At 49.0% G+C, this 12,605-nt stretch overlaps 1 protein-coding gene across 4 annotated transcripts in view; it reads left to right on the plus strand.

Moving 5' to 3' along the window:
* Positions 1–235: 235 nt before the first annotated feature.
* Positions 236–12,605, plus strand: part of Osbp2 (oxysterol binding protein 2) — a 161,869-nt gene continuing 149,499 nt past the window's right edge. For 2 of the 4 annotated variants that reach the window (XM_021210717.1, XM_029545299.1), the window contains exon 1: positions 236–906. In XM_021210717.1, the coding sequence (XP_021066376.1) occupies positions 266–906 (641 nt within the window). In that variant the 5' untranslated portion in view covers positions 236–265. The remainder of the gene's footprint in view (positions 907–12,605) is intronic. The other 2 variants (XM_029545300.1, XM_029545298.1) reach the window with 1 other exon arrangement.

Consider the following 12,605-nt stretch of genomic DNA (forward strand, 5'->3'; position numbering starts at 1 on the left):
ACAGGAGGGACAGCAGCCTGAAGCGTGAGGTGCCTTCCACGTCCTCTGTCCAACTCTTGGCCCACGGTGTTCCACCTTAGCCAGAGCTGCGGAGGGACCCACGCGCGCCCAGGTCTCTGTCGCTCACGTGAGGGCCCCACCCATCCGGCCCACTCCTCCCAACCCCGCCCGGCTCCGCCCCGCCACTCCCTCCGAACAGGCCCCACCCACTCCCGCCCCGCCCCGCCCCCACTCCGCGCTCCGCCGAGCTCGGGTCCACAGCTCTATGGGGAAAGCGGCCGCTCTGAGCCGAGGCGGCGGCTGCGCTGGCCGCTCCCGCGGACTCTCGTCGCTGTTCACGGTTGTGCCCTGCCTGTCCTGCCACACGGCGGCGCCGGGCATGAACTCATCCACGTTCGGCTCAGGGCCAGCGCCAAAGCCTCAGCTCCAGCCTGTGCAGGCACCAGAGCGGGAGTTGCTGTCGGAACAGGTGTGTCAGCCTGTTTCTGAGCCGGCGTCGAGATCCGAACCTGGGTCCCAGACGACGTCTGTGCCAAGACCCCCAGGGGTTGGGCAGGAATCGGAGCTACAGGGCTTGTGGCCGGGGTCAGAGAACGGCACAAGAGCAGAGTCTGTGTCCATCATCAAAGCTTCGCCAGAGCTGCCAATGCCGTCCCCGCTGCAGTCAACAGCAGGGAGTTTGCCCGTCACCAAACCCGAGTCCAAGCTGGTGCCAAAGACCCAGACTTTTCTGCGACAAGGACAGGCGAAGACTTCTGCCGGGATTCCGGTGTCAGGGACTGGTGTCCAAATGGTCTCACCACCTCCGGACAGCTACAAGGGCTGGCTCCTCAAGTGGACTAACTACCTGAAGGGCTACCAGCGCCGCTGGTTCGTGCTCGGCAATGGCCTGCTGTCCTACTACAGGTACGGAAATACCGAGGTGGGACATCTGTGGTTGGAGGGTGGTGATGACCGGCCTCAACTGTGGGGTGGTTGTCACCATAATCCTTCTGAGATGTATGCATGAACTTCTGTAGAAGTGATGCCTCTCAACTGCCAAGGGAAGATGTGACCTGTGGACATGACCTCTGGCAAGCTTGAGTTTAAAAGGATGAGTGGGGAGATGGGGTGGAGTTGTTCCCCTGCTGGTTTTGGTAGTCATGGAACCTGGGAGGACAGCCAAAGCCATCCCTATGGAGTCCTTGCTGCCGTCTGGTTCACTGTTCATGGAGGGAGGCAGCTAGTGAACTCCTCTCATGGGAAGGGCCGCAGGTCCCACCTCACGTGGTTACTTCCTTTGTTTCCTACCTTTGCTGACACCTGCTGGTGGCCAGGCCTTGGGCTGGGACTCGCTGACCCACAGATAAAGCAGACACAGTGTGTACCCTCTGGGACCCCAAGATGACATTTTGTGCAAAGCTGATAATGCTTTCCCGTTACCTTGCTCATTCCAGAAGCAACATGGGTTTCAGAGCTGCAGTCTAGCAGAGATGGAGCTGGCGGTACCTCCTGCTAAGGCTGGAGAGAAGGGGGAACCTCCTTCCCTTTCTCACTAGCTGTTTCCTGGGAGTTTAAGCTTTGAGATCTCAGGTCGCTCTAGATGAGAGGTTCTCAGACCAAGTGGGTTGCTGCAGCAGTGTCTCGGTCTCCCACTGAATCCCTCCTGAGATAGGCCTGAGGAAAGCGCCTGAGGGATGGCTTTTCTAAAAGTTCCAGTGTGAGGACCGTGAGGCTGGTCCAGGGTCACTCTCCAAGAAGGCCTTCTTCCCTGTTAGACAGGTTTCCCCACCATGTTGTAGGTCAAAGCTTGGGCTTCCTCCGATAATAGTACTTGAGGTTCTTTCTGCTGAGCCCTTTGGAGAGAAGGCGCCTGGTGCAGAGGCTTGCTAAGTGTGCTATAGCCAAGAATTTTCGTGCTCCGCTGGTTAAATGTGGCCCTTGCACCAAGTTGAGGGTCACGGGCCTCGTTCACTTTCAGGTGGAGGAGAAGCCAAGATGAGTCTGAGTTGCCCTACTCACGTAGTGTCTTGGTCACTCAGCTGTGGCCCAGAACACACTGTCCTCAGAGTTAGCATCCCAAGCAAGCAATAGGAGACCCTTTCCAGATGGCAGTTTTAATCTCTGTTGACATACACTCCAGCTAGGCAACGCTCTTATCCAGCTGTGCAATGACAAGGACCTTTTTGTGATTTGCTGAGTTACTTTTCATTTGGAGGCCAAGGGGGGCATAGTGTCAGCTGTGGTCATGAACTTCATTTTCTGTTACAGTCATTCATTTTGTCCCTCTGGCCACTGTGTGAGGTGGGTTTCCATGTCACTGTATTTCACAAGGATGTGAGGCTGGAGAGGAGCAGAAAGCTTTGTCATCTGGTCCCCTGCCCAGAGACTTTTGCTCAGGGCCTGCAGCTCTTCAGCGATCTCACCTCCAAAGAGCCGACCCCTCTGGAAGCTTGAGTACTAAGAAATATCAGTTGTATAAAAAGGCGTTCTGGCACATGAAGTTGGACACCCGAGACTGGAGGGCCCGTTCCACGATTGTCCCAGTGTATATGCATTCTGTCTGGATTCCAGCCTCCAGGATTGCCTGTGTTTAGCAGAGGTCAGCATAGGATGTGTGGCCTCGCCTCACACTGGACTGCTGTGTTTGCATTAGAAGAGCCAAGGTTTCTCATATTCTCGCTTCTTCCAATAACTGTATAGAGAGTTGGCCTTTGAAGGATGTGGAGTCTGTGGGCCACCAAGAAAAACATTCTTATCACTGCTGACAAGATTGTAGAGTTAAGTTCTGGTTTGGAAGAGGAAAAGGGGGAAAGCTTCTCTCTCTCTCTCTCTCTCTCTCTCTCTCTCTCTCTCTCTCTCTCTCATGTGTGGGCACACCCATGTGTGTGTGTGTAAGACCCACTTCTCTCACTTCTGTTGTTGTGTCATTGAGATGTTTCTAGAGTCCACATGGCACAGTTGTTGCTTGCCTTAGCTACTGGAATGAATGGTTCTGCCACTTATCCATCCTGTGTTCTCAATTCCACATAAAGTCTGCTGGGAAGGGGAAACTGAGGGAGCTTTAGAAGCTTACCCAAGTGACACCCTCTCACTGCATGTCCAGATTCAGCAAATGCCCCTCGGAGGAGCTGGGCCAGCCACTCCTCTGCTCTGCTGTCTAGAATTTCCAGCTCCCTCCATGGCCTCTCTGCTTTGCTGTCTCTTTGAGACAGTCTCCTTGCATAGTCCAGCTGACCTTTAAACTCATGAACTTTGTGCCGCAGTCTCCCCAGTGCTGGAATTACAAGTCTGTACCACTGTCCCTGGCTTCCTGTCCACACTTCTGATCCGTATCCCATTTTCTAGTCCAAGCACGACCATCCACTGGGCGCAAGGCCCGAGCCCCTTCAAGGCCTGCGGCTCATGATCCTATCAGTAGCAGGACACCTTCCTGAGTGCTCCATGGTAGCCAGTGTGTGTGTGTGTGTGTGTGTGTGTGTGTGTGTGTGTGTGTGTGTGTGTGTGTGTGGTGTCTCCGTAGCCTCCTTCACAATGCTGAGTTTCTGTTTGTATTCGATAGCCACTGTCTCAGTAGTTCCTCATAGGACAAGATCACAGTGCCTGAAACAATTTAGAGAGAAAAGGCAAGCCCTTCTCTTACCTACGACCTCTTTCCCTTAGGGCTGTGAGGGGCAAGGTCCCCTGCCCAGGGGATGTGGCAGAGAAAAAAAAAATAACAAAAAACAGAGCATTTCTCTTGCAAGCTTCTCTTGGGTGTGGTGGTCCATTCCTTCCTCCCAGTATCTGGAAGGCAGAGGCAGGTAGATCTTTGTGAGTTCAAGGCCAGCCTGATCTATGTAATAAAGTCCAGGCCAGTCAGGGCTACATAATGAGACTGTGTCTCAGAAGAATAAAACCAAATTTAAAAAAACCTGCAAAACTCTTAACTAGGTAAAGCTGAGTGCTGAGAAAAAATATGGGATCATCTTTTTCTTTCATTGAATAACAGAAATATTTTACTAAGGCACGAGGCCTTTAGAAATGTATTTCCAGACGAGCTGTATAAAATGGTTGTCAGGAATGCTTGAAGTCAGAAAACGCACCCTTGGCATCAGACCACATTGGTTGTCAGGTTGTGGTTTTTAACATTCTCGTTATGGTCTAGACAGTTGAGATTATTCATATATACATCTAAATAGAGATGGGCCTGGCCAAAGAACATATCCTAAAGAGCTAGTTAGCTGCTGTTTATTTATTTACTGGGTGAAGGGGAAGGCACACCAGGCCTGACACCCATGTGGAGGTCAGAGATCGACCTTGGGAGTCAGTCCTCTCCTTCCACTGAGTGGGTTCACCCAGTTGACCTCAGACCACCAGGCTCGGCCGCAGGTGCCTTTTCTGATTCAATCATGTCACTGGTCCTGTTTAGCCGCTTTAAAAAAAAAATTGTATTTTTAGATTAACTTAATTTTTATGTGTGAGTGTTTTACCTGTATGTATGTCCACACATCACATGCTTGCCTGGTACTCTTGGAGATCTGAAGAAGGCATTGGATCTCCTGGAGCAGGAGTTACAGATGGTTGTGAACCACTATGAGGATACCGGGACTTGAACCGGGGCCCTCTGCAAGAGCTGTCAGTAAAGCCATGCTCCTAACGCTGCTATGAGATCCTCATATAAAAGGAGAGGGGAAACAGTCCATGAATTTAAAACAAAACCAACTTCTCTCTAAAAATGGGAAATAAAAATACCCACACTCCTTCCATTGGCCCTGACAACTACCTTTATTCTGAGTGCTTTATACCTAAGTCATGATGCAGACACAAACAAAAGTAGATGATGCCACTGCCTTTAGGCATTTCACAGTAACCCAGACGCGGGGATAGCCTTTGCCCATGCTTTATAGCAGTGACTCAGAACAAGACAGAATTGCTCATGAGCATGTCATCACCAAAGGACTGAAGACGCCCGGTCTTTTACTTCGAACTGTTTCTAAGGCAGTATTTATTGAATGCAAACAACAAAGAAGGCAGTCTTGGCAGAACCGAGGCGGCACACACTTGGTGGCACACACTTGGTCAGACCAACTCACATCCGACTCATAGTGTGGAGCCTGGTTAGCTCCTGCTGCTACTGTTTGCCACCGTTAGTCTCCCACAGATCTGCTAGCTAACCATCTGGGTTAAGAGCAATGAACAAAGGGATCAATAGCAGGATTTGTGTAGATCTTCAGGGTTGGGGATCACTTGCCTTTCAAAACATCTAAACATGTTCTTCCCAATTTAAACTCAATTAGTCTGCTAATCTGTGACACAGCCATACCTAATGGGTACAGCTAAAGTCATGAAGCCAGCACTGCTGCTTGACAAAGGTCCAGCAACACTGGGCCACATGATGCGATCACTGTCGTGGCATCTTTCACTTTCGGTCTTGATTTCCACGTGCTGCATGCTTTGGGAGCTTTTAATATTTGTACTACTTGGGGATATTAGATCGATGGGAGATTTCTTGTAAATCATTTACTTCCTCTCCCAGGAGTGCTGCTTCTAAGCTTTCTCAGGAACATCCAGAGCAGACTGCTCCTCCTGCCCCTCCCACTTTTAGGGAGATAACATTATCTACCTCTACTTGAAGGTCTTCCTTAAGCCCTGTAGGTTGTAGATCAAAGATGTCGGAGATCTCCTTGTAAGGCTCTGACTCCAAGATACTGTACTTACTCAGAACAAGATAATCAGAACAAAGCGAACTTATAAAGGTAAACAAGATTTGGTGGGCTATAGAAGTTGGTAGCAGACCAGATTAAAAGTCTCTTCTTAATATACACTCAGGCAATTATGCCACATATACGATTGGGGGCTGTATTATATTATTTCCCTTGAAGAAAAGATACAGCAACAAAGTTAGATTGACTGGAGGTATCTCTGCCCTGCACAGGGGCTTATATTTATGGACAAAGAATGGTGTGGGTAAATGAAAAAAGAATAAAGTTAGAAAAGTTAGCTCGTACAGGGTCACTGTGGTACCGTATGACCAAGGAACAAAAGAATACCAAGATTAGATATACAAATAAATTCTACAAAAATATAAACATTTTTATGCCAAAAATTGAATAATAACTGCAGGAGCTTTGGCCTGAAGATTTTTTTCCCTTGGGCCTAATGACAATTAGCACTCAGTCCAGGCTGGCTTGGAAATTTTCTGTCTAGTGCCCTTGAAACCGAAAGAGCTACCAGCCTGAGAACGCGCTATCATGCTTTGACAAAGTATGCTGCTATATTCTTAAAAGTTGGGCTGTGAAGTTGATGATGGAAAGCGATTATAAAAGATAGCTCTGCTCTGTCACTGTTTATCAATGATAAACTAAACTTATGACCAAGAGGCCGTTATGACATGTGTCTAGGGATAAAAATGATATGAGTTCTGTTTTGGAACAACATGAATCTATCCCTGCCTACTGAGTTCTGTTTACATAAAGAGGCATTCTGACTACCAGTCAGTCAAGCTCAAGATTTCCCCACCCCCACCACTCAGACTCCCATACCTGACTGACTTATTCCTCCCTTGATGAATTATCTCCTCTATGGGACCTGGTCGTGGCTGGGGCTGGCCCCCTGCAAATTTGTGGTCACAGTTGAGGTGTCTCCCTTGGGTATTCTGGAAGGAAGAGCTCAACTTCAAAAGTCTCTGCCCCAAAGAGGGAATCTTGGGGACCAGCAATGACAACATGAAAATAGAACTAGGGGTTCTGCTCTCTCCAGTCTTGGTTTGAATGTCAGGGTCTGGTTCTAACAGTGAGCACTGGCTTTTCCCATGGGCCTGCGAGGCAGCCTGGCCATCCGATCAGCCTGGTTTGTACCTCACAGTCAACAGATGGGTACAGCGACTTTCCTGTTAGCAGGAGTCAAAGGATGCTCCTTGTGAATACTGTCACGTGTCAGTGGTATTTCTGCGAGGTATGGGTCACTGTGCACAGTCTTACTTCTTTTTAACAATGTGGTAAGATATAAGATGGAGGCTGAGGAATTCTCTACTGCCTAGCACCACTCATCTCCTCAGATACCGCCCAGGAGTATAGAGCTTCACACACCAGTTTGTTGTTGTCATTGTTTGTTCCCGTTGTAAGCATTTCATTCCTACTTCTTGTCTCACAGAGAACATTTAAATGAAATGAAATTAGGAAAGAATTCATAAGTGATACAGAATTTTCAAAGGTATTTGTCCCAACAAGTCATAAAATTGACGAAGTGAGGCAAAATCCTGTGTGTGTATGTGTGACAGTTGTTTGCTTGGTCCCATAAATGACATTTGTTTCTCTGGGGATGATTTCAGACAGAAACATTTTAAACATTTATTGCACGTTCTTGTCTATGAAATGGCTAAGCTAGTTAACCAGACTGGCCTCAAAGCATTAGTCTAGACCAGGTTTTCTCAACCTGTGGGTTGTGACACCCTCGCCCCCCCACCAGGGGTTGCCTACCAGATGTTTATATTGTGATTCATAACAGTAGCAAAATTACATTTGTGGTGTAGCAACCCATAATTTTATGGTTGGGGGTTACACATGAGGAACTGTATTTAATTGTCTCAGCATTAGGAAGGTTGAGAACCACTGGTCTAGATCTTGGAGAAAAAAAAGGCGGCATTCAAGTGAGAATACAATTTAAATTCTTGGAGCTGGAGGGATGGCTCAGCAGTTAAGAGCACTGACTGCTCTTCCAGAGGACCTGAGTTCATCCTAGCAACCACATGGTGGCTCACAACCATCTGTAATGGGATCTGATGCCCTCTTCTGGTGTGTCTGAAGACAGCTACAGTGTGCTCATATAAATAAAACAAATCTTTAAAAAAAAATTTAAATTTTCTGGCCGAAGACCTCTGCATATTTGATGAGCCAGACACATTTCAGAGTGGGTTCAGGTAACAAAATGGCTCAGTCTGAGGCATGGTAGCCCTCAGATGAATCATGTGCTCATTTATCTCTCTAGTGAGCTCAACTTCCCAGAGCCAACTCCTGTGGAGGTTGGGCCCCAAGAGAAGAGTATCATTTTTGATAATACTTAGTTGACGGAAGAGGAGAGCCAAAGCCCATTTACAGTAAAGCACCTCTGGGATTGTGGGTTAGGGCATCGAGGCTCCTCCAGGAAGCAGCCCCATCGCATGGGATCCGACTGGAATCGGTTTGACGTGCTCAGAGTTTCATGCATTAAGAGGCTGAGAAGGAATACACAGCCGTGCGCGCGTGTGACTGTGACGACGTGTGTGCGTTTTTGTTTGAAGTGTTTTTGTGTAACAGCTAGCATAGGGCGGCTGCAGAGAGTGAGAAATGGACAGGGAACGTTTCAGAGGTGTGCTGCGCATGCCAACATTTTGAACAAGTTCTGGTGACAGGAACTGTAATTTTCTCCATGAAACCTCCTCTGAACTTTCCTCTTTCCATGAATAGCTGAAAACCTGAGTCATGCTGTTGCCTCCTCCCTCCCCTCCCCTCTCCTCCCTCCTCCCTCCATACCAGATGGAATGAATTTCCAAGCCTGTGTGCCTCTCCTGTAGTCCTGGTCTCCACCCTGATGCCACATCTTAGCTTTTGTCCACTTTCTGCTTAACTAGCATCTTGGCTTCCAGCCGCTATCCTGGCAGTGTCTCCCTGCCTTAGTGCTAGTTTCCCTGACCCAGTGGCCCTGGGGTTGTATAAGGAAGCACATCTCTGCATTGAACCTCTCTAAAATACCCGCCATGGCTTCTGATAACACCAAGGAATGAACATTCATCCTCTAAGAACTTACAGGGTGTGTCCATGGGCATCTCCAAGACAATACAGGAGGCTCCTTTCTCCACCCAAGGTCTGCTAATGTGCCATGGGTAGCTCATATTCAAGACCCCTGTCTAGCATGCGCCTAAATTCCAGGTCCCCACAGGGTTTCAGCGTATACCACATTTTATCAACAGTGTGAGCATCATTGTGTCAATTAAGTAACAGCAGGAAGCTCCTCCCACCCCCACTGTAGCTTTAATTTTTCGAAGCTGACTTTTTTTTTGTTTTTTGTTTTGTTTGTTTTTTTGTTTGTTTGTTTGAGACAGGGTTTCTCTGTATAGCCCTGGCTGTCCTGGAACTCACTTTGTAGACCAGGCTGGCCTCGAACTCAGAAATCNNCCTGCCTCTGCCTCCCAAGTGCTGGGATTAAAGGCGTGCACCACCACGCCTAGCTCAAAGCTGACTTTTAATGATGGTTCTTAAGTGCTTTAACCTCCCGTTAGCCCACCACCCACCAGAGGTCGTGGGAAAGAAAGGATATGGGGGTGGGGTCATTGGGGGTGGGAAGTGGACCTGTTTAGAAAGGTTCTTTGGAGCTAATCCCATCCGCGTTGTCAGGAAATCAGTAGTTCAATTCACAGGTTATCAGGGGCAGCTCCATCCACTTGCAAATACTTCACGAATATACCAGCAACCCAGTTCAGTATAGTGAGGATAGCAAACGGAACCAGCAGCGGTGGCACGACCGAGCAGAGACGACCGAGCAGAGACCGTTAGGCCTCAGCCTCTGCACAAGTCAGCAGGAAGGACCAGAGCCAACAGGGATGCCAATTCTTTGCTGTGTCTTTCTCAGCGAAGTGAAGATCGTCCAGACCAAGAAGCACTGCAAAGCTAGCTATGCAAGCCCTTCTCACAGTCGGTAGAGTCCTATTTATACTCCCCCAAACATCACGTGCCTCAGCATGTGAATCTGCCTTAGCAAAACTCCATGTGAGTCTGTCTCAGCTGACGTCACTCTGCCAATCAGCCCAAGTCCACAGAGGCACAAGAAGCCACCAGCACACCGCCAGAAGGTTCTCGGTGTGTTTCTCTGTATGGAGTCCCAACAAATGGAGCTTTCAACAACACAGTGTAAGGTGGATCAATACATTCATATTGTTAGCAAAGAATCCTTCATTACATGTTCTTTTACATGCTTGCTCTGGCAAAACATCCTTTCACCTGTGTCCGCTTCAGGGAAAAGTTCCTTCACGGGTCTGCCTTAGCGAAACATCCTTTCACTTGTGTCCGCTTCGGGAAAACATTCCTTCATGTGTTTGCTTTCCAAAGAACCCTTAAGTTTCCACCTCCAAATCCAAAACTCCAATCCAGGGCTGGTTGTAGAAGCAGGCCCTTGGAAGGGCGAGCAGCCTTGAGCCTGTGTGTGAATCCTTGTCGGCTCAGGTGTGGACGTCCCCCTCCTTACAAACCTCAGTGATACCAGGCATGGTGAGGGCTAACCCTGACTCTGCTTCAAGGGCAGCGAATGCTTCCTCTCAGCCTTGAGTGATGGGATGTTCTCTTGCTTCTGATCAAATCAAGGCATATGCCAAACTATATCAGTGACTCTTCTGTGCTACGACCAAAAGCAACTTTCAGGAAAAAAAAGCCTTTATTTTGGTTTATGGTTCGAGAGGGAGGGTCCAGACTGTGTGAGTACATGGGGACAGCACCGCAGCCGGAGTGGGAAGCTAGCTCAGTACACCTTTACCTACACACAGGAAACTGGAGAGAGCAAACTGGAACAGGGGCGTGGCTATAAACTCCCAAGTGACATGCTTCCTTCAGCAAGGCTCCTTGTCCTAAAATTTCTGTAACCTACCCAAGCATCTTGGCCAACTGGGAGGCCCAGTGCTCAAATACACAAGCGTCTGAGGGTGTGTTTCTCATCTACCATACCACCTTAGTCGGGTCCACACATGGTCTATCTAGTCTATAGCTTTCTGTCTGCCACTCTTCCTATGGGAAAACAAAACAACAACAACAACAACAACAAACCAACCAAGGAAGGATGAGGAGGAGAGACGGAGAGACAGCGGGCGGGGAGGGGAAGATGGAGTAAAGAATGTGAGTGAGGTGCTGGTTGTTTATCTCAAATGGGAAAACAGCAAGAGGATCAGGCAGAGCTGGAAACTGATAGCCCTGAGCCAAACAGGCAGCTCGATCGATCGATCGCAGGCCAGGTGTCACCCCAGAGATGTGGTTTCAGGAGTCTGGGGCCTTTTCTTTTTGTAGGAGAAGCCTCCCCACGCCTCCATTAAACTATTTTTTCCTGTGAATTCTGATCATTTGCTCCTCCTGGATCCTCATTCTGTGCGTGCCATACCTCTGCACATTTCATACCGATTTGACTCCTACCGTTTGACAGCATTCTTGGCCCACTGCCTGAAACCAAGTAGGAGCAGATGGCCTTGCAGAGCTGGCAGGGGACACAGCCTGCCATACTGTGTTGTCCTCTGATGGAGTTGTGGGCACTGCTCTGATATGGGGTGTGGCTTCCCTGAGTTCACTGGGTACACACAGCACTCACTGCCCGTGCCAGCTGTCCCCCTCCAGCTCTTCCTGGGCATGGCCTGCCTCCTATCCCCTCCATAAACGTATGTCTTTTCTTATTCTCCTAGGACTTCACACTAGCCATTGCCTAGGATGGAGGGTGCTCAGTACTTGTTGCCAAAATCTTGGCCTGGCAACAATACCCAGGTCATCTGGGTGTTCCTGGGTTGGATCTACCCGGTTCCTTAGCAAGGCTCTGGAGGAATCATGTTCTGTGTAGTGGCATTTGGCCATGCACACTGTTAGCGAGGTGTGGGCTTCCTCCCCCACACCAGAGCAGGAGCTGTGTCTTTACCATGTAGGGTCTTCTGGGATGCCCGGAATCTTGGAGACTCTCAAACGTCAGAGAAGTGTTTTTATAGAGAAAACATTTCCTGGGCTGGGCTAGTGGTGCAACTTAGCTATAGTGAGTGTGTGTGTGTGTGTGTGTGTATGTGTGCGTGCACATGCATTTAGCATGTGCAGTGCCCTGGGCTCAATCTCCAGAGTCAAAAAGCAATCAAGCAAGAAAAAAGTGCCTTGTGATGTTCATCCCTTCTGTGCTATAAAGACCCAACACTCGGAGGCTGAGGAGATAGGGAGATAGGGAGGCGGCTCAGCCAGTAAAGTGCCTTTTGATTCCCCAGAATCCCCATTTAAAAAAAAATCTGGGCATGGAGACACCGATTTGTAATCCCAGCACTAGGTGGGTACAGACAGGTAGTTCCTTAGGACTTACCAGCCAGATCACCTAGGCTGCTTGGTGAACTCCAGGTGAACCAGTGAGAGAGATCCATTGCTCACAACATAGATGACAGCACCTAAGTTTGACCCCTTGCCTCTACATGCATCTGCATACATGTGCACCTGTACTAACACAGGCTATGGGGGAGAAGGAAAGAGAAAAAAGGCCTTAATATTCAGCCTGAACAATTTCAGTAGCCTGGGAGGTCCATTGCAGTGGTCCGGGGGGTTATGGGGTTTCTGGGGGAGTAAGATTCATCATCTGAGAGAGGAGAAGTCAGGATGAGGATGAAAAAGAGAGAGGGTCCAGGGTGGCAGCAGGGAGGGTACCAGGATGGAGGAGAGGGGTCCAAGATGAAGGGAAGGGTTCTGGCTGGAGTGTGTGAGTATGGGGAACAGCAGGAATGGAGGAGAAGGGGCTAGGATGTGTGTGTGGTACTGAAGGTCACTTGAACCCAACGCCAAACCCCTGACAGAGGGAGGGAGAGAGGGAGGTAGGGAGGTTCTTTTGGTCAAGGCTAAGTTGTCAGTGAATCATAGAGCATGGAGGAGGAGGAGGAGGAGGAGGAGGAGGAG

This window comes from Mus pahari, chromosome 13 (assembly GCF_900095145.1).
Source record: "Mus pahari chromosome 13, PAHARI_EIJ_v1.1, whole genome shotgun sequence".
NCBI lineage: Eukaryota > Metazoa > Chordata > Mammalia > Rodentia > Muridae > Mus > Mus pahari.